The 20550-nt window shown below is 44.4% G+C and overlaps 1 protein-coding gene across 6 annotated transcripts in view; it reads left to right on the forward strand.

Annotated features, from left to right (window-relative positions):
- The first annotated feature begins 979 nt into the window (after positions 1 to 979).
- The window catches only part of TTL (tubulin tyrosine ligase), a 42008-nt gene continuing 22437 nt past the window's right edge, over positions 980 to 20550 (forward strand). The window contains exons 1-4 of one of the 6 annotated variants that reach the window (XM_022599142.3): positions 1325 to 1440; positions 3476 to 3542; positions 4805 to 4883; positions 11445 to 11677. In XM_022599142.3, the coding sequence (XP_022454850.1) occupies positions 4822 to 4883; positions 11445 to 11677 (295 nt within the window). In that variant the 5' untranslated portion in view covers positions 1325 to 1440; positions 3476 to 3542; positions 4805 to 4821. Of the gene's footprint in view, positions 1441 to 1759; positions 3543 to 4804; positions 4884 to 11444; positions 11678 to 20550 lie in introns of all 6 variants that reach the window. The other 5 variants (XM_089922808.1, XM_089922807.1, XM_089922809.1 and 2 more) reach the window with 5 other exon arrangements.

The raw sequence follows: 20550 nt of genomic DNA on the forward strand, positions 1-20550 counted from the left end.
AGCGAGCTTCCCTCCAGCGGTTGCCGAGCTGGAGGCTTGGGCGTAGAATAAGCGAGTACTCGCCGCTGGGAACGTGGGCAAAATGGGAGAGAACGTGGGCAAAATGGGAGAGAGGAGAGCGCCTTTACGATATGCTAATTAGACACCATGAGCACAGGGAGAGCAGGACGGGGAGACGTCCCAGGATGCTCTTTCTCTAAAGAAGAGTAAAAGATATGAGGCGTGTGGCTGATGCGGCTATCTTATGCGGAAGTGTAGGAAGTTTACGGGAAATCTGATAGAGTCCTTTCTCTGTCCCTCGAATGGACCAAAAATCTTTTCCTAAAAGGAAGTCAGAGTGAGATCAGGGCCAAAAATCTTTTCCTAAAAGGAAGTCAGAGTGAGATCAGGGCCGAAGGGGCTTTCAAGAACCCCGCCACGCACACACTCGAAAGGGGAAATCGCTCCGGAGAAGAGAAAGCGAGTGACCCAACGCCGGTAAACCGCAGGGCGGAGTCCAGGGCTCCCCAGAGCTTGTGTGCGAGCGCCCGGCGGAATCTGAAGTCACCCCCTGGCTGTGTGCCACGCAGGAGGTCTCAGCAGGTAAAAGGAGCATTCGACCCAAAGGGAAACCAACAGCCACCGGAACGCTTCTGGTTCTCCGCCGTCTTTAAGCAGGAAAGCCAAAGAAGCGCATCTTGGACACAGGATGGGGCCGCAGAACTTTTTGGTTTTATCCATAAAACGTCCCTTTGAAATAGTGGGTGGGAAGCTACCGGAGCAAGCCCCCTTGAAAGGGATCTTCCGCTGGCACCGCCGCCCCCCTCCGCCCCCAGCAGTGACCCTGGGCTCGGGAGGACTGCCCCACCCTCCGGTGCCTCTGGGGACCGGCTCCCGAGGCTGCGGCTTAAGCCGCGCGCCCCTCCTCCAGTCCCCGCACCCTCCGCCGCCGGCAGCCGGCTCAGGGAGGGTGCGGGGCGCGCCCCGGGCGCACAGGCTCCCCCCGCCCGCCGCCGGGCTGGCCGCGCGGAATCACGGGCCGGAGGCGGGGCTGCGCTGGCGGTGGGCGCGGCGTCCGGGCTGCGCTCGCCGCTCGGGCCGACGCGCGGGCACCCGGGCGCGGGCCGCCAGGGGAACCCTAGCTGCGCGGGGGCCGGGCGCGGCGGCGCGGCCGGAGCGTGCGGGGCGGGGTCGGCGAGGCCGGATCCTGGCTGGCGCCCGGGCGGTTCCTACGCTGAGGCGCCGCCTGGCCGGCTGGTTCCTGCGGCGGCTGCCGGGGCGGCCCGGTCGCGCGGCCCTTCGCCATGTACACCTTCGTGGTGCGCGACGAGAACAGCAGCGTCTACGCCGAGGTCTCCCGGCTGCTGCTCGCCACCGGCCACTGGAAGAGGCTGCGGCGGGACAACCCCAGGTTCAACCTGATGCTGGGAGAAAGGAACCGGCTGCCCTTTGGGAGACTGGGTGAGCTTCCCCGTTTCGCGCCCTCCCGCTCCTCCCGGTAGAACGAGCGCTTTTGTCTTAAGGTCAGAAACCTTCCCCTCTGTCGTTCCTCGGGCGGATAAAAAAATGCATCCCTAATGGGCCAAGGCCGTCGTTTTTCATGCCTTCTCGGGTCCCAAATCGAATTCGGGGCGGGAGTGTCGGTGCGGGCCCCCGGGACGGCGGCTGCCTCCTGACAATGACCCGGCCCTGCAGCCCCGGGGGCGTCGGTCTCGGGAGCGGGGAGCCAATGCCGCGCGTTCCTCGGATTCCCCGGTCCTGACGCCCCCAAATCGGGCAGGTCGACTGGACAGATCGCCGGGCGGGGCGAGGCCCCGCGGAGCCGGCGGCTGACCATCTTGCGAATTTCCTCCACGGGGGATTCCGCCCTGTCTGTGTTGGCTCGGGAGGGGAGCTTGTGTGTGTTGAAAACCCTGAGGATTCAGCTCCCCGAAGGCTCAGATAAAGCGGCAGGGGATTTGGAAAAGACCTCTGGATTCCGAAAACGGGAGCTTCAGCAGTGAGCCCAGCCCGGGGAAGGGCGGAAGGGTGTCTGATTTTAGACATTCCCTTAGTTTCACCAAAGAGCACGTTTTCACACTTGCGCATTGAATGCAGATTTTACGTGACCCAGGTTTCTCTGACCTACTGTCTCCGAGGGAGTTCCCTTCATTCACACGGTTGACGCTGGCACCCCCATGTCTACATCTTCCCCTGTAGGAAGAGGCAGGGGGAAGGAGAGGACCAACGGCTCCTTTTTAGATGACGTAATCCAGAAGTTGTGCGGATCACTGCCATTTACATCCCACTGACCTGCACATAGTCTCACGGCCTCTCCTCCCTGCACAGTCATTCCGGAATTGCAGCCTCACTCAGGGTCGCCGTGTGCCCTGCCAAAATTCCCCTGGGGTGGGCACCCCATCGTACTGCCAAAGATAGAAGGGGAGAAAATAATGAGGAAAAGTCATCTCTGCCTTGGAGGGCATCCCAGAGAGAACAGTTGTATGTCCAGGAGAGGAGACAGTTTTTAGAAATAGGTGTGGTCAGCGGGTTGGAGAGGTTGAATAGGCAAAGACTGAAAATAGCCATTTGGAACTGACTAGCCCTTGGTGAGCTGACAGAACACAGTTGGGTGGGAGCCTGTAGAATTGTAATGATTTGAGGAATGAAGGGGGTTTCAGCCTAGTCTTCCTGATATTTTTTCTTTGAAATGAGACCATGGACAACTTTTTATTGTTATACAAATTTATGATTTATGTTGGGGACTCCATGGAAGGGCTGATTCCAACCCCCAGAAACCTTCGAATACAGAGAATGGGCCTGGAGATTGATTTCCTTTTGTTAAACTGTCTCCCCAGGAAGCCCTCAGCGAGAAGAATACCTTCCCTGAAAGAAGAAAACCTGCTCATAGTTGAGAACGTTTATTTCCTCCTTGCTCTGTCTGCTCCCCTGCCTGCCTGACTTTCCTCTTTGGACTGGTCAGTGCCCGGCTGAAAGAGCTTAGGTGGAATCCTAAAATTAAAAACTGACAAAAATGGCTCTTTGCCGGGGTGATCGGTGTTGCTGTGGGGCTCAGGACTAGGTTGTAGGATTAGGGTTAGGAGCAGAGTCCTAGAAGGTCCAAATCCTAAGCAGGTACCATGAAGTCAGCAACTGCTCAGGGAACATTTGCTTTTTATGGGAAAGAAAACAGCATCCGATTGGGAGTTTGGGATTAGCAGATGCAAACTATTACATATGTATAACCGGATCACTTTGCTGTATACCAGAAACTAACACAGCAGTGTAACTCAACTATAGTCCAATATAAAATTAAAAAAAAGAAAAATTCTAAAAAGAATGTCAGCCAAACCCCCCCATACTTCAATAAAATAAACATTTTTTAGAAGGTTAGCATCTTAAAAAACAAAGAAGAAGAAAAAACAAAAAGAAAAACAAAACAAAAAAAACAGCATCCCACAACCAGATGGTTATAATAATATGCCTTCATTGTTAAGGATATTTACCTTTCACACAGTTCGAAACCCAAGGAGATGGCCCAGCGGATAAAGGCCAAGGAATGCTGCTGCCTTGGTGATGTGAAGGTGGGTAGTTCAGGTGTGAACCAGTCCATCTGTCCAGGGAGATGGTGAGAGCTAGTTAGCGCCTGAAACTTTTTATTTGATTGTATGCTGTTCTCAGATGAATTATTCTTACCTCTGGCATCTTCGGTTCAAGCTCCCATTGTGGGGTTCTACTTTGTGTTGCTGAAAACTGCATTTTGTTAAGCTGTTAAACATAAATTGAGGCTTTTGTAGAGATTATTGTACTCAGTGAAGTAAGTCAGACAGAGAAAGATAAATATATGATATCACTTATATGTTGAATCTAAAAAATAGTACAAATTAATTTATTTACAAAACAGGAACAGACACACACATAGAAAACAAACTTATGGTTGCCAAAGGGGAAGGGGGGGAGGGATAAATTAGGAGTATGTGACTAACAGATGCACGCTACTACATAAAAAATAAACAAAAAGGATTTACTGGATAGCACAGGGGATTATATTCAATACCTTGTGATAACCTATAATGGAAAAGAATCTGAAATATATATATATGTATGACTGAATCACTTTGCTGTACATCTGAAACTAACACAGTATTGTAAGTCAACTATACTATAATAAAATTTTTTTTAATTGAGGCTTTTGTTTTTATTTGTATCCTTTTGCCCTAATTTTAAAGAGGAGGGGGCATGCAGTACAATCTATTGAAAATGGGTTTCCCTGTGAGAGGACGCACAGAACATCCTCAGGGCTTCTGAATTTACAGACACGGCCTCTTGCAGCATCTAGTGGCCCTCCTAGAAGCTTGCACAGGGAGACATGCTTGAGAACAGCAGGATCGTAGTTCTCCTACCTTCCTTGATGACTGTAGAAAGCAAGGGTAGCAACATCAAAAGCCTAACTGTTTAAGTCCTTACTGTACAGAGATGACTAAATCCATATGTGTTAAGCCAAGTGTGCAGTGCAGTGGGGATCCAGGAGAGGCGAAATAGAAAATACTCTCCCACCCAAAGAAGAAAAAACAGAGGCAGCAGTGGTCTTTGGCAGACCTACGATGGCGGTATCATAATAGCCGCTCTGGGGAGGGTGAGAATTGCCAGTGAGATACTGAGCAAAGGGGCGTAGAGGGAGGGGCCGGGCAACTGAATCACTCCCTTTCCAACACCCAGTCCTGAAAGGGGAGAAAGACAAGCTAAGCGTGACCCTGCTCTCCCTCCTGCGTGCTGGTGCTGACATTGTCATTTCCCACTTGAGAAATTGTCTGTTTCCCTTCTGAGCCTCTTCTTCCCTTCACAGGTCACGAGCCTGGCCTGATGCAGTTGGTGAATTACTACAGGGGAGCTGACAAACTGTGTCGCAAAGCTTCTTTAGTGAAGTAAGTGTTCTTTAAGACCTGTGTTTTCCATTTTTCACCTGAACCTTTTGGGCTTTCATCCTGAAGCACTTAAGCAAAAGTGTGAGATCGTCTTTAAAGGGAGAAGACACTTTTATTTAAAAAGCCAGCAAAGATCAGCTTTTAGTCCCAGTCCAAACTTGACCGCACATGCCTGTCTGTCCCTTAAGTTGAGGCTCCCTAGAAGCAGAGCCTGAGACAGGGCTTCTGGCGGAAGTGATTTATAAGGGGAGGGCTCGCAGGAGAAACGCGCTCAGAACGAAGGGCAGGGCATCTGGGGAAGACGCGAAGCGAGGAGGCGGTTTCAGCTGAAGTCTCGCCTCTGCCTGACTCCATGGAGCTTGAACAGCAGTGAACAGCCCCTCCATGTTCTCTACTCTGACGTCGCCCAGCCACCGGCTTTGGGCAGGACACAGCTTCCCCAGCGCTTCTAGGCACGGGCTGGTCCCCGGAAAAGAGGTGCGCCTAAGCCCTTGGCAGCCAAAGCTCGGCAGCCAGGGGTCCCTCGGAAGGGACACCTGGGCAGAATATACCGGTGTCTACTGCACCACCCATCTCTGAGCAGTGGGCTTACAGCCAGGTGCCGAAAGAACCGTGTCATAAGGTGGAAGGAAGCAGCCTTATACGGTGATTAAGATCTAGGATCAGCAGCTTGGGTTTTAATTTCAGCTCTTAGCAGCTTGGGCAAATTTTCTGATCCCTCTAAGCCTCGGTGCATCCCTCATAAAGAGGTTGTGATGTGCGTAAAGCGTGTAACACGGTGACACAGTGAGCGTTTGACGCTATGCCTTAGTTTCCTCTTCTGTGAAACGAGGATAATAATAGCAGCTACCTCAGGGTTGTTGTGAGGATCAGTTGAGTTACTTTACATAAAGGCCCGGAATAATGCGCGTGCCAGAGTTCACACTGTATAAATGAAAGGTGGGTGTGGCCCCCAAAATCAGGTCTCCGGCATTCCCTCCACAGTGGCTAGTGAACGTGTGTGTGTAGCCAAACGAATCATTTAGGTAAGAAGACACTAGAAGACTTGACCCAAAGCAAAGGCTCTTTTCCCCAGTCACACAGCTTTCCGGGCTCTAGCTGTTTACTAGTTTGAGTGCTGGTAGGAATATTTCCACCTTTTTGTTCAGACTCACTGCCCCCACTAACTTATGTATCCACTTCTTCCTGTGATGGATTTTCATGATTTACCAGCTATCCTGAAGGAGAACGAGGCTTTCTGAAGTCTTCTTACATATTTACACATTTAGAGTGCAAACAGTTGTTTCAGCAGAACTAGAAGTAGCACACAATTATTTATCCAGATTGTCCATTTAGAAATGTTTTTTTTAAAATTTTATTTATTTATTTATTTTTTGCTGTGTTGGGTCTTCGTTTCTGTGCGAGGGCTTTCTCTAGTTGCGGCAAGTGGGGGCCACTCTTCATCGCGGTGCGCGGGCCTCTCACTATCGCGGCCTCTCTTGTTGCGGAGCACAGGCTCCAGACGCGCAGGCTCAGTAATTGTGGCTCACGGGCCTAGTTGCTCCGCGGCATGTGGGATCTTCCCAGACCAGGGCTCGAAGCCGTGTCCCCCGCATTTGCAGGCAGGGTCTCAACCACTGCGCCACTGGAGAAGCCCCATTTAGAAATTTTTATAAAATGCTTACTCATTCTTTATTCTATGATGATTTTTTTTTTCCTAAAGATAGAGGTTGAATTCTGTTTTTGAAGTAGAAAGGAGAGGGTGCTGTAAAAAGTAATGTTCTCTATATTTGCATACTTGGCAGCTATAATAGGGTGAAGAGAGTACAGAGCTGGAGTCGTGAGCAGGTCTGAATAGGTATCCGGACCTCTGTGACCTTGGACGGTGCCACTCAGAATCTGTGGGGAGGGAGGTGATCACACATGCCCTTTGCCGTTCTGCAGCACGCGGCGTGGTCTGTCATGGCACCTTATAAATGACGACATGACTTATGCAGACTAGGGGTCGTCATCATTCTCATAAGCTTCCTTCGTTCTCTCAGGTGTCCTGCAAGGGACCGTTGTAATTCCAGGAGGGAATGATTACCTTTGTCATTTTGTCTCTCTCCCATAGTTTGTATGGCTCAAAAGAGCTCCAGAAAGTTAAAAAAATGTCATCTTAGGTGGCAGTCAGAGAAGACAGCCAGGTTGCCCGTGGCCGTAGCAGTTAGTGTTGAGCCAGGACGGTTCTCATCTGTACAAATGGGCCCTGTGGGCAGTGTGCCTGGGCATCCCTCAAGGCTTCCCAGGGCCTTGATGGGGTTCCATGCTGGACCCTGTACAGCAAGTGCCTGTCACTTCCGGGACCTTTAGAAATTCATCAGGGCCCCATGGCCATAGTCTCAGAGCGCTCAAGGGCTGTCCTCCTGGCCCTGATTGGAGCTTTCTTTTCCTCTTGTGAGCGTTTCTCACATCTCATGTGCGATGCGACTAAACCTCCATTTGTGGCTGCTTCCCAAATGGGCCTTTTTTGGAAAGGGAACAAATGCTAGAGATTTCCGGTAGAAACTGGGCTGGGTTCTGTACAGGAAATGAGGGCTTCAGATGAAGGGCATTCTACAGACCAGTGCTGGCCAACAGAAATAGAATGCTGGCCACATGTGTCATTTTAAATGGCTTAGTAGCCCCATTAAAATGAGTGCAAAGAAACCGGTGCAATTTATTTTAATAATATATTTTATTTAACCAAATAAATCCAAAATGTCATGTAATTAATATTAAAAACAACTAATGGGATATATTCTTTTTTTTTTCCGAGTCTTCAAAATCTGGTGTGTATATTTTACATTTATAGCACAACTAAGCTCAGATATTAAATTTTCATTGGAAGTCCTATGTTTAGATTTCATTAAAATGTGTGGTTGAAAAGGTAGATTTACATACGCAAGTCATTCTGACATACGTAAAAGTTTTTCAGTAACTGTATAAAATGCCAAAATATAATTTTCCTTTAATAGTCACATGTACATTGACAAAGCAGGTTCATAACATGAGAAGAATTGATTTGACTTTGAAGCAAAAGCATATCATTTTTAAAACTATGTCCAAGTTAAGTAAATTCACCAACTCATGTGTCAACTCAGTATTATTAATATTGAATTCAGAGGAGGTATTGAATAAATTGAAAAGAAACTCTAAATTTATCATTATCAACAAAGTGTTCTTCAAATTTTTCTTTAGTTTTTGCAGCCAGTTTGCATAATGTTGTCTATTACAAGGAAAATCTTATGCATACTGAGTCATAAAACTATGTAAAATTATTATTGGCTTATATTATGAAGTTGGAACATAAATTCTCACACCTGTTGGTCTACGTCATAAGTAAGATCTTTTCTTCCAACTTCCTTGGAGCTTGAAATTTAGCTTGTTCATATGCAGCGTGGTTATAGGTGAAAAAATGTAAACCACACTGCATTTTTTATCTTTGATTATTGAATGAGGTAATAGTTGCATGAAAAGAACGATTTGACAAGCATTCCTCTTATTTTAAGAAAATGTGAACTGGAGTTTACAGTACGGGGAGACCTTGTAAAACTCTTCCATCTCTCAGTCAGTGAGCATTGGCAAAGAACACAGAATCATTAAATTCATCATCTTGTGTTTCTTTCATGGTTCTATACCTGCGAACCATTCCACTGTAGCATTTGCAAGCATATACTGAACCATTTCAACAACTGTATCCATACAGAGTGCAAATGTTTTCAGTATGTATCATGCGGGCTTCCCCGATGGCGCGGTGGTTGAGAGTCCGCCTGCCGATGCAGGGGACACGGGTTTGTGCCCCGGTCTGGGAAGATCCCACATGCCGCGGAGCGGCTGGGCCCGTGAGCCATGGCCGCTGAGCCTGCGCGTCCGGAGCCTGTGCTCCGCAACGGGAGAGGCCACAGCAGTGAGAAACCCGCGTACCGCAAAAAAAAAAAAAAAAAAAAAAAAATGTATCATGCAATGAAGCAGATGTTTCCAATACGTATGGTCCAACAAAATAAAGCAATAAAGCAAACGTCAGTCTATTAAAATCCCAGTAAATCCAGATTTTAACCCAACCTAGCTGAAGTAATGTCTGTCATGATAGAAGCTGACTTTTCACATGTAGATGAAATTCTTCTTGGACAAATGTAAAAGATTAGGAAATACCCTCACCACGAGTTTACATTTTAGGCTGCAATTTGACAATAATTTTTTCCTATATTTGGAAATCTTTTGAGGCAAAACAAAGTATTAATTGGGCAGCATCTCTTATGTCACTCAGCTCATCTAAAGCTAAGGAAAAATATTTCAAAATTTTCCGGTTTTGAATCAATCTTTAATATTGTTAGAAATGCTTTGTGGGCAATTATTGATAGCTTAATAAAGATTGTTCACTTTTTATAAAATATCTTTTTAGTCTTTTCCTCAAAATAATTTCTATTACCACATTTCCATCTAAAAGGATGTTCGTTTTGCATGTGTATGTAAGAATCCAAGCCACTTTATAGCTGACCAAAGTTACAAGCTCAGATCCTAAGAAAAATACGTTGAAAGTTTTTTTGTTGAGTTTTTAATTCTGATTTCAGCTGCTAATTCCATTGCTTCTCTTTAGACTATTGAGAGGAAAACACCTATCAAATTCATTATGTATTTGCTGAAAATGTCTCCTTACACAACAAACTTCATTTTTCCTGCCACAGCAAATTGTAATTGCCATTTGTTAGGAGATTTGTGACACGTCTTCTTCTAGTGCTGATTTTTTTCTTTATTGTCTGGTCATAGTTCTAGCTTCTGCATCCCCACTCAATTCCGTGTCAGTAGAATGCCTTTGTTTTAAACTTAAAAGTTTGTCCATACTCATTTTTTTAACTAGAAGACTAATTATACGTTATTTACCAATTATGATTTACCTAGCGATCTCTGTAACTTCGCTGTGTGCATAATAAACACATTATAATGTTTCATCAGTGCCTGGAAAAAAATTCACATGAGCTGAATCCATCTGTTGTCCCCCAGTAGAACAGTGATGCATTTATGTCTAATTCCAGAAGTAGCACACGCGCCTGACATGCACGCCACCCTCTAACAACAACATCTGAGGTCACATGGTAGTTAAAGTGAAAACGTCATCTGCCAAAACAGTAATGTTGTGCTTGGTGGAAACATATTTTACAATGCTTCAGCTTTTAAATGAAAACTAAACAAAACGGAAAATTCAGTTTCTGAGTTGCATTCGCCACTTTTCAAGTGCTCGGAAGCACTTGGAAACTCCACGTGGCTAGTGGCCGCCGTATTGGACAGTGCAGATAGAACTGAATGGTCAGTGAGTTAGAAATGTATTGATTTTTTTGTTCCTTTGAGTTCTTTAAGTTAAATTCCATTGCCTCTGACGTAAAAATAGCTTTATTTAAATATCTCAGTTTAAAGTTTCTTTTCATTATTTCTGCCATTGGCTCATAGGCTGGGTTTTGGTGATGAATCATAACCCAGGCTTTAACAGTTCTGTTCTAGATAGAAGAGGGAGTGCAGCTCAGGGGAGGCCTGTGAATGTCTTTGGGCAGGTTTCTCCCTCCTCTGATTCCTGGGGAGCAAGGGTAGGTTTTTTTCTTTCTATTTTCTTTCTTTCTTTTTTTTTTTTTTTTTTGGGCTGCACCTCGCGGTTTGAGGGATCTTAGTTCCCCAACCAGGGATTGAACCTGGGCCCTCGGCAGTAAGAGCCCGGAGTCCTAACCAATGGGCCACCAGGGAATTCCCAAGGATAGGTTTAGAATTAGGACATGGGAGTGATTCAGGGCTTATATCCTGCTTGTTTCTTACTACCTTTGTGATCTTGGGAAATTCACTTCTCTGTGACCCAGTGCCTCATCTGTGAAATGTGATGCTAGCGCCTCCCCCCAGGGGTCTGATTGGAGAGGAGATACAGTGTGAAGCCTTTGTGTTTATTAAGTGCCTGCCCAGGGCCTTTCTTTATATTCCATTATATTATGGGTTTTTTTTTTTGAGGGGGGGCAGGTGGTGTGTTTAGTTATGACCACTGGAGTCCCAGGTTCCATTAGAAAGATTCTTCCTTTATTCTGTCACTGAAGCAAGGCTGAACTAAAAGCAAGAAATGAAGAACGAAAATGTCTTTAGATAATTCCGATTCCTGAGTGTCAGCCTTTTCTCTCCAGAGTTGGGCCAAGGTGGTATTTTTTGCTAGTAATCCGAATGGTTTCCTCAGTTCTCCACTTTGTTTTTTTAGGGTGGGTCTAGCTCAGCTACAGCATGTTCAGTGAAAAGATGTTGGTTCAGGATTACTTCAAGCTAAGTTTCCTTAGAGATGCATTTTAAAAGGAGCTGAAGTTCTGGACTTTAAGCCCCTTTTGAATTCACCGGAGCATGCCTATAAGGTCGCGGGTAACAGCTGTGAGCTGCCCCGTGGTGCCTTGGAGGTCTGCCCCGTGAGTGGGATAAAAAGGAGACCTAGCCCTGGTCGTGCCCGGCTTCCTTCAAGAGCTCTGGGGCAAAGCACTGGCTGTTCTGAATAGAGGGACGGAGGGTACTCAGAAGGGAGACTGACCCTCTGTTATCTGTCAGGCTCGTCAAGACCAGCCCAGAACTGGCTGAGTCCTGCGCATGGTTCCCCGAGTCCTATGTGATTTATCCAACTAACCTCAAGACCCCAGTTGCTCCAGCTCAGAATGGAATCCACCCGCCAATCCAGAGCTCAAGGACAGATGAGAGAGAATTTTTCCTGGCTTCTTATAATAGAAAGAAAGAAGATGGAGAGGGCAACGTTTGGATTGCAAAGTCGTCAGCCGGAGCCAAAGGTGAGTCGGCACTGTTGCCGCTTCTCCCTTCCCTGTAGGTTCCGATTGTGTTTTGTTAGATTCAAACGATGTCTTTAGATGTGTGGCTATTCTAATCTGAATCCTCGGGGGTGGAGACCTCGTTTCATTACATAGTTTAAAATATCTGCATGCTGGTGACTTAGAAACGTGTATCTCCAAATCAACTAAAATAGAATAAAATAAAATTTTTAAAAAAGTGAAATAAAATTAAATTAAAAAATAGAAGTATCTCGAAAATAGAATAAACTCGAGCTGAGGTCTTTCCCTTTAAGCTCCACATCCAACAGCAGGCATTTTCAGCATGACATGTCTGATATAGAACTCTTTATTTCCTTCCCAACTTCACCTGCCCCAGCCTACTCCTCTTTCCGTCTTCCCATGGAGTATATGATTCCACTTCTCACCCAGCCTCTCAATCCCCAAACCCAGGAGTCCTCTTGGGCTTTACAATCGATACCTAATGCATCAGGAGGTCTTGCTAACTGTACATTCAGAATAAAGTCTGCAACGGACCTTTTCTTGCCATTCCCACTGCTCTCACTTAAACCAAAGCTCCTTTTCTCTCTGTTCTGGGTAACTGCGACACCTGCTCACAGCAGCTCTCCTGCTCTTGGACAGAGTGATGTTTCAAAAACAGAAACGTGATCATGTTACTCCCCGCTCAAGACTTACCAGCTGGCTTCCCAAGGCAACTAGAATAAACTCGGGTCCTGCTGGAAGTCTCCGTCACTTGATATTTGCCTGTGTCTCTGATCTCATCTCTTATTCTTGGCCTTGCTCCCTGTACTGTAGCCATAACACCTGCCTAGCATCCCTGAAATACTCTAAATTCATCTCTGTACCTGGAATGAGCTTTCATGGACTATTTTTCATTTCTCAGCTCGGATGTTGCCTTGTCAGAGAGGCTTTTCTTTTTTCTTTTTTGCTTTTTTTTTTAGAGAGGCTTTTCTGATCTAAAATAACCTCTGTGCCCGTTGCTTTCTATCCTTTCTCCTGCTTTATTTTCCATCCTTGCACTAACCTCTTCCCAGCACTCTTACATATTAGTTTATCTGTTCATCTCCCCCATAATCCTGCACACTCCATATAAACACAGACTTTCTGTCTTGTTCATCTCTGTACCCTCCCCATAGGCACTTAATAGAGGTATGTTGAGTGAATGCAGGGAAGGCATAAGGTATGTCATACCAACTCAGGCTTAAAATGTAGGCAGCTGCCAATGTAATGATCACATAGACACGGTCCATCTCTGCAACTACCATCACGTGCTCTCTTAAAAACCACTCCATTCTGAACTTACTTCTTCTTTCATTGCCTTGGAAGACCATCTGGCCATTGGTACTCATTTCTGTCCCTGGTCCAGTGGACCTCACCTTCTTTTCCACCAACCGTGAGACAGGAGGGCATCACCTGGAATCTCCTGAAAGTGGGAGAGTTGGACTCTTGCCACAAGCCAGGTACCTCACCTACTTCTCCCCCCGCTCCTGGGACTTCTTCTCCAGGAGAGTCCCCTAGCTTTGTTCTAATAGTAAGTGGGGGAACTGAAAGAGGAAATAGTCATCCACAGTACTCCAGATTCCTCCTTTGGATCGGGGCTGGAATCAGGCTGGCCATTATGAGGCTATCGTGTGTCCTTGTGTCATGGACTTGACTGGTGCCGGAACCATGAGTGAGGCAGGGCCCTGGGTAGAAGGATCTGTCAAGTCGTGGCGGTGATCCCACCTAGGTGGTCCCTGGACCCTCAGCAACACAAGATAAAGAGTGATTCTCAGCAGCAGAGGGAGGTCATAAAGAGAGAATAAAATGCCAAATAAGACGTTTTGCTTTGGGAGTTGAGGAGATAAGTGGTGTGGATTTGTTTTGTTTAGGCTGAATGAATGACTTTTATTCTTGTTAAACAAATACTTAGTGCCTACTACATGCTGGGTGTAGTTGGCTTAACTTCACCCTATATCCAGATCAAGCCACTGTTCACCACCTCCACCCCCGTCTTGGAGCTGAGTCACCTTCACGTGTCACCTGGAGCATTGCTCCCTGTTCTGTTCTTGGCCATTCTGCAGAGTCTACACAAAATACAGCAGACAGAGATCCTGTTAGAGCACAATCAGACCATGTCACATCTGAACTCAGCACTGTCTCTGGGGCCAGGACAGCACCTGGCGTGCTGCAAAGGTTCAATATACGTATTGAGCGAACGAGTGAATGGACGGATGAATGAATAAGAGAAGTAATGAACGTTTGGAGGGAGATAAAGAGATAAATGAGACGGACATGGTTCTCTTGCCCTCAGGGACCCGTAGTCTAGTCAGAAAGAAGGCTAATGATGTATTTATTTCCAGATTAGCTAAATGCTGAGATGGAAACAACCTGAAAAACCATTGTGAGTGTGACCTTGAAGCTCCTAGAAGAACCCCAGCTTCATAAATTAGGATATAAACAGATATCCTCCAGGTGTAGTTACTGAGGATAGAAACAAACGGTATAAGAAACAGTTAAGAAACACATGGAAACATGCTACGCTGGTGTACAAAACTTACAAAATAAATGTGGATTTTATGTATCATTTTACATCTACAAAGTAAGAAAACAAAACCCTTCAGTGGTCGTGTTGCTGAATTTGTTGTGAACTGCTCCCTCCCAGTGGTGATACACAGCCCTTTGAAGCAGCAATAGGATCACACAGCAAGGGTCAGAAAGAGTTCCTTTGCTTTCGGCTCACTCATCTCATTCCTGAAAATTTACTCCAGGGAGATAGTTAAAAAGTAACAAGGGCGATCTACAGCAAAGACATTACCATTGTGTTACCTGTAATAGCAAAATTGTATTTAGGAACAGCCCCACTGTCCAGCAGTCAGTAAACGTGTCATTTTTTACATCCACACAATGGGCTATTTCTTTGGCCACTAGCATTGGGAAGTTAATGCAGAGACAGTGAAAATATTGACTGTATGAAGTGAAAAAAGAATATGAGGTGAGTTTGCTGTGATTGAACCTATCTTTGCCATATTACATAAAGGAAGGTAATATGAAAGAATGAAAAGAATTATGTTAGGAAATAAGATGATGGGTAGTTTCAGGGCATTCGTAGGAAAATGGTGTTTTAGGGTGATTATTCTAAAAAGAGTGTGCAAGGTGCTGTGGAGCAGGAGAGACTGAAGTCTGATCTGAAGAACTGGCAACTGAGAATGAAGAGGAACCAGGGAATCTGAGTGTGGTTCTTAAGGGAAATGAAACAGAATGAATTATGTTCATCCAAAAAGAGAGGAAGGGATGCTTCCCAAGTTGATTTGCTGTTTCTTGTTTAAGAGGCTAACCAGGTGGTGGAGGGAGTGATAGAAATGGGGTAGTTGAAAACGGGGTTGGCTTTTAGGAAAGATGAATCGTTAAATTAATTTGCTGTACAGCAGAAATTTACACAACATTGTAGATCAACTATACTTCAATTAAAAATATATTGGAGGAAAAAATATATATATATTGGAGGGCTTCCCTGGTGGCGCAGTGGTTGAGAGTCCGCCTGCCGATGCAGGGGACACGGGTTCGTGCCCCGGTCCGGGAGGATCCCACGTGCCGCGGAGCGGCTGGGCCCGTGAGCCATGGCCGCTGAGCCTGCGCGTCCGGAGCCTGTGCTCTGCAACGGGAGAGGCCACAACAGTGAGAGGCCCGCATACCGCAAAAAAAAAAAAAAAGATTTTTACTGAAAGCATGAGACCCAAGTAGAGATGAGCTGTAAATCTAAAGTGTAGGGGGGTGACTTCCCTGGTGGTCCGGTGGCTAAGACTCCGCGCTCCCAATGCAGGGGGCTCCAGTTTGATCCCTGTTCAGGGAACTAGATCCCGCATGCCGCAACTAAGAGTCCACATGCCTCAACTAAAGATCCTGCACGCTGCAACTAAAAGATCCTGCATGTGTCAATGAAGATCCCGCATTGCCACAACTAAGACCTGACGCAGCCAAGTAAATAAATAAATATTAAAAAAAAAAAAGTGTAGGTGGGAGGTCCTAGAACTAAAAAGTGAGTCCAGCAAGGTCGCAGGATATGAGATCAACGCACAAAAATCAATTGCATTTCTACCTCTGTCACCTATTTATGCCTTGCTCTCCGCAATCTGGCCACATCCCATCTTGTATGCTCCAACCTTATTTTCTTTATGCAATTTCCTTACGGACTATTTCTTATTGAAAATTAATATCTCTAATGCTAGTAGATGGAAAAATAATGGGAAGAAAGTAAGGAGACAGGTACTTTTTAAAAATAAATTTATTTATTTTATTATTTTTGGCTGCATTGGGTCTTCGTTGCTGCGCACAGGCTTTCTCTAGTTGCAGCGAGTGGGGGCTACTCTTTGTTGCAGTGCGCGGGCTTCTCATTGTAGTGCCTTCTCCCGTTGCAGAGTACGGGCCCTAGGCGTGTGGGCTCAGCAATTGTGGCTCATGGGCTCTAGGGTGCAGGCTCAGTAGTTGTGGCGCACAGGCTTAGTTGCTCCATGGCATGTGGGATCTTCCCAGACCAGGGCTCGAACCCATGTCCCCTGCATTGGCAGGCAGATTCTTAACCACTGCGCCACTAGGGAAGCCCTATATATTTTTTTTTAATAGGAGTATAATTGCTTTACAGTGTTGTGTTAGTTTCTGCTGTACAATGAAGTGAATCAGCTATATGTATACATATATCCCCTCCTTCTTGGACCTCCCTCCTTCCCCCCACCCCATTCTACCCACCTGGGTCATCACAGAGCACCAAGTGAGCTCCCTGTGCTATACAGCAGGTTCCCACTATCTATTTTACGCATGGTAGTGTGTATATGTCAACCCTAAGCTCCCAATTCACTCCATCCTCCCCTTCCCCTCTGGGTCCACGTGTCAGTTCTCTACGTCTGCGTTTCTATTCCTGCCCTGCAAATAGGTTCATCTGTACCATTTTTCTAGATTCCACATATATGCGTTAATATACGATATTTGTTTTTCTCTTTCTGACTTCACTGTATGACAGACTCTAGGTCCATCCACATCTCTACAAATGACCCAATTTCATTTCCTTTTAAAAAGTATTATCATTAAAGAAAACCTAACATTAAAGGGAAATGGAAAAGTTACCCGTAGCCTTACCCAGTTCCTAACATAATTATTTTTATTTTTTCATATTAGTTTCTTTTACGTATGGGCAAAGACAGATTCAATCACGGTGAACTCATTTCATATCTTTTTCATTTCGTACTAACAATGAACATGTGGAAGCCAAAGTTAAAAATACAATACCAGTTACAGTCACCCTAAAGAAAATGAGATGCTTAGGTATAAACTTACCAAAACTCGTACAGGGCCTATCTGCTGAAAATTACAAAACAACTATGAAAGAAGTCAAAGAGGACCTAAATAAACAGGTAGACATATCACGTTCATGGATTGCAAGATTCAACACAGTAAAGATGTCACTTCACCCCAAATTGCTCTATAGGCTTTAGGTGATTGGTGTCAAGACCTCAGCAAGGTTCTTGTGTAAACATAAAGCTTCTACTAAAATTCATATGGAAAGGCACAGGCCCTAGAATAGCTTACACAATATTGAAGAAGAAAAGTGGGAGGAAACACTGTCCCTGATCCCAAACTGTATTGTAGAGCTACAATAATCAGTACACTGTGGTATTCGTGGAGGGGATAGAAATATGAATCAGTGGGACAGAGATGTACCCACTCATTTATGACCATCTGATTTTTGACAGAGGTGCAAAAACAATTCAATAGAGGAAGGATAGAGTTTTCAACAAATGTTGGTGGAGCAGGTGGATAGCCACAGACCAAGAAAATGAACCTCAACATAAACCTCACCCCTTATACAAAACCGAACTCAAAATGGATTGTGGGCTTAAATGTAAAATATAAAGTTATAATTTTTCAGAAAACAATAAGAGATAAAGCTAGGCAAAGAATTCTTGAACTTGATACTGAAAGTACAGTCCATAATAGTAAAAACTGATCAGTTGAACCTTATCAAAATGAAAAAATTTTGTTCTGTAAAGGACCCAACCACGAGGATGAAAAGACAAGCTACAGACTGGGAGAAAATACTTCCAAGCCTTATATTGACAAAGGACTCATATGTAGAATATACAAACAACATTCAAAACTCAACAGTTAAAAAAGGGGGGGGATCCAATTAGAAAATGGGCAAAAGACAATGAAAACGTATTCCATTGAAAAGGTTCTACAGATGAAAAATAAGCAAGTGAAAAGATTTTCAATATCATTAACCATTAGGGAAATGCAGATTAAAACCACAATGAGCTATCACTGCACTCCTAAAATGGCTAAAATAGGAAACGGTAAAAACAGCAAATGCTGGCAAGGGTCAGGAGAAACTACATCACCCTCCCAGTGCTAGTGGGGATTTAAATTGGTAGAGCCACTCTGGAAAACAGTCTGGCAAGTTCTTATAAAACTAAACCTGAAATTACATGACCCAGCAACTCCACACGTGTGGGCACTTGTCCAGAGAAATGAAGACTTACATTCACAAAAAACTTGTACATGATTGTTCATAACAGCTTTATTTGTAATAGCCCAAAATGGGAACAACTCAACTGTCCTTCAACAAGTGAATGATTAAACAAAGTGGGATGAATTGATCCCATAGAATACTACCCAGTAGTAAAAGAGAATGACCCGTTAATAAATACAACACCTTGGATGGATTTCCAGGGGAGTATCAGTGAAGAAAACAACTTCCAGGGATCACATATTTTATAATTCTATTTATGTAACATTTTTGAAATGACGAAATTGTAGAAATGGAAAACGGATTAGCGGCTACCAGGGGTTGGGGAGTGGGGTGGGGGGAGGTACTTGTGGCTTTGAAAGGGCAATATGAGGATTCTGTGCAATAATGGAACTGTTCAGAATTGGAGAAGATATTTGCAAATCATATAAGGTACCTGTATCCAGAATATATAAAGACCTCTTATAACTCAGTAATAAAGACAAATAACCCATTAAGAAATGAGCAAAGGATCTAAATAGACCTTTCTCAAAACAAACAAATGACATAAATAGCCAATAAGCATGTGAAAACATGCTGAACATTACAAGTCATTAGAGAAATGCAAATCAAAACCATAATAACATACCACCTCCCTCACAGCCACTAGGATGGCTATAGTTAAGACAGAATACAACATGTGTTGGCAAGGATGTGAAGAAATGGAGCTCTTGCCGCCCTTTGCTTATGGGAATGTAAAATGGTACAGCTATTACCAAACTATTTTGGAAAACAGTTTGGTAGTTCCTTAAAAAGTTAAACAGTTACCATATGACCAACAATTCCACTCCTAGGTATATTTCCAAAAGAGTTGAAAACATGTCATATGTTGAAAACATATGTTTTCCACACGAAAACTACAGTACACATCTTCATAGCAGCATTATTCATGAGCCAAAGATATATGTATATGTATAACTGAATAACTGCTGTATACCTGAAACTAACACAACATTGTAGATCAACTATAATATAAAATTTTTAAAAAAAGAGCCAAACAACAGTGGAAACAACCCAAATGTCCGTCGATTGAACAAAATGTGATATATCCATACTATGGAATATTTAGTCATAGGAAGGTGGAATGGCATATTGACACATGCTATAACATGGGTGAAGCTTAAAAACGCTGTGTTAATGAAAGAAGCCAGACCAGAAAGGGCCCCATATTGTGTGTTTCCATTTATATGAAGCATCTAGAATAGGCAAACCCATAGAGACAGAAAGTAGGTTAGTAGTCCTCAGGAGCTAGTGTGAGGAAGGAATGGGGAGTAACTGCTTGGTGGGTGTGGGGTTTGGGGGGAGGTGAAGAAAATGTCCTAAAATTAGATTGTAGTGATGGTTGCAAACCTCTTGAATATACTAAACACCATTGAATTTTACACTTTACAAGGGTGAATTTTGTAGGATATAAAAAATATCTCAAAGCTGTTGCATCATTTATCTACTATTGATGGACACTTTATATTAGAGTATAGTTGATTTACAATGTTGAGTTAGTTTCAGGTGTACAGCAAAGTGAATCAGTTATACATATACATGTATCCACTCTTTTTTAGATTCTTTTCCCATATAGGGCATTACAGAGTATTGAGCAGAGTTCCCTGCGCTATACAGTAGGTCCTTATTATCTATTTTATATATAGAAGTGTGTATATGTCAATCCCAATCTCCCAATTTATCCCTCCCCCCGCCCTTTCACCCCTGGTAACCATAAGATTGTTTTATACATCTGTGACTCTATTTCTCTTTTGTAAATGAGTTCATTTGTACCATTTCTTTAGATTCCACATGCAAGCGATATCATATGATATTTCTCTTTCTCTGAAGTAAGTCTGACTTCCTTCACTCAGTATGACAATCTCTAGGTTAATGGACACTTTGAATGTATCCAGTTTTTTCTAATACAACGCTGCAGGAATGCTCTTGTACATTTGTCTTTCTGCCCTAACCACCTGATGTTTCTACTAGATACAGTGTTTCCAGTCGGTTTATTGGTCATAAGCAGCATACAGCCTTTACTGTGGTAGCCAGTGACCAAAAGTAGAGCGGCCTTTATTTATGGTGCTTAGACCCTTTGAATATCCATAAAAATGAAATGTCATGGAGCCTGCCATGACAGTGTTTACAATCCTACATGGAGAGAGGGTTGGGTAACCCTGGTGCTTTTGTGGGGAGAGGGGAGAGTGAGAGAGATGGAAGGAGGGAAAGGATGGAGAATGAAAAGCGAGTCGGCCAGTAACAGCCTCCTGTCGGTTTTTACCTGCTGTCAGAATTTCCTTTCTGGCTTTGCAGAGAGCTTTTCCTCTTGGGGTGA

Source organism: Delphinapterus leucas, chromosome 13 (assembly GCF_059928025.1).
Source record: "Delphinapterus leucas isolate spDelLeu-1000000601 "Yukka" chromosome 13, BTC_Dleu_Yukka2, whole genome shotgun sequence".
NCBI lineage: Eukaryota > Metazoa > Chordata > Mammalia > Artiodactyla > Monodontidae > Delphinapterus > Delphinapterus leucas.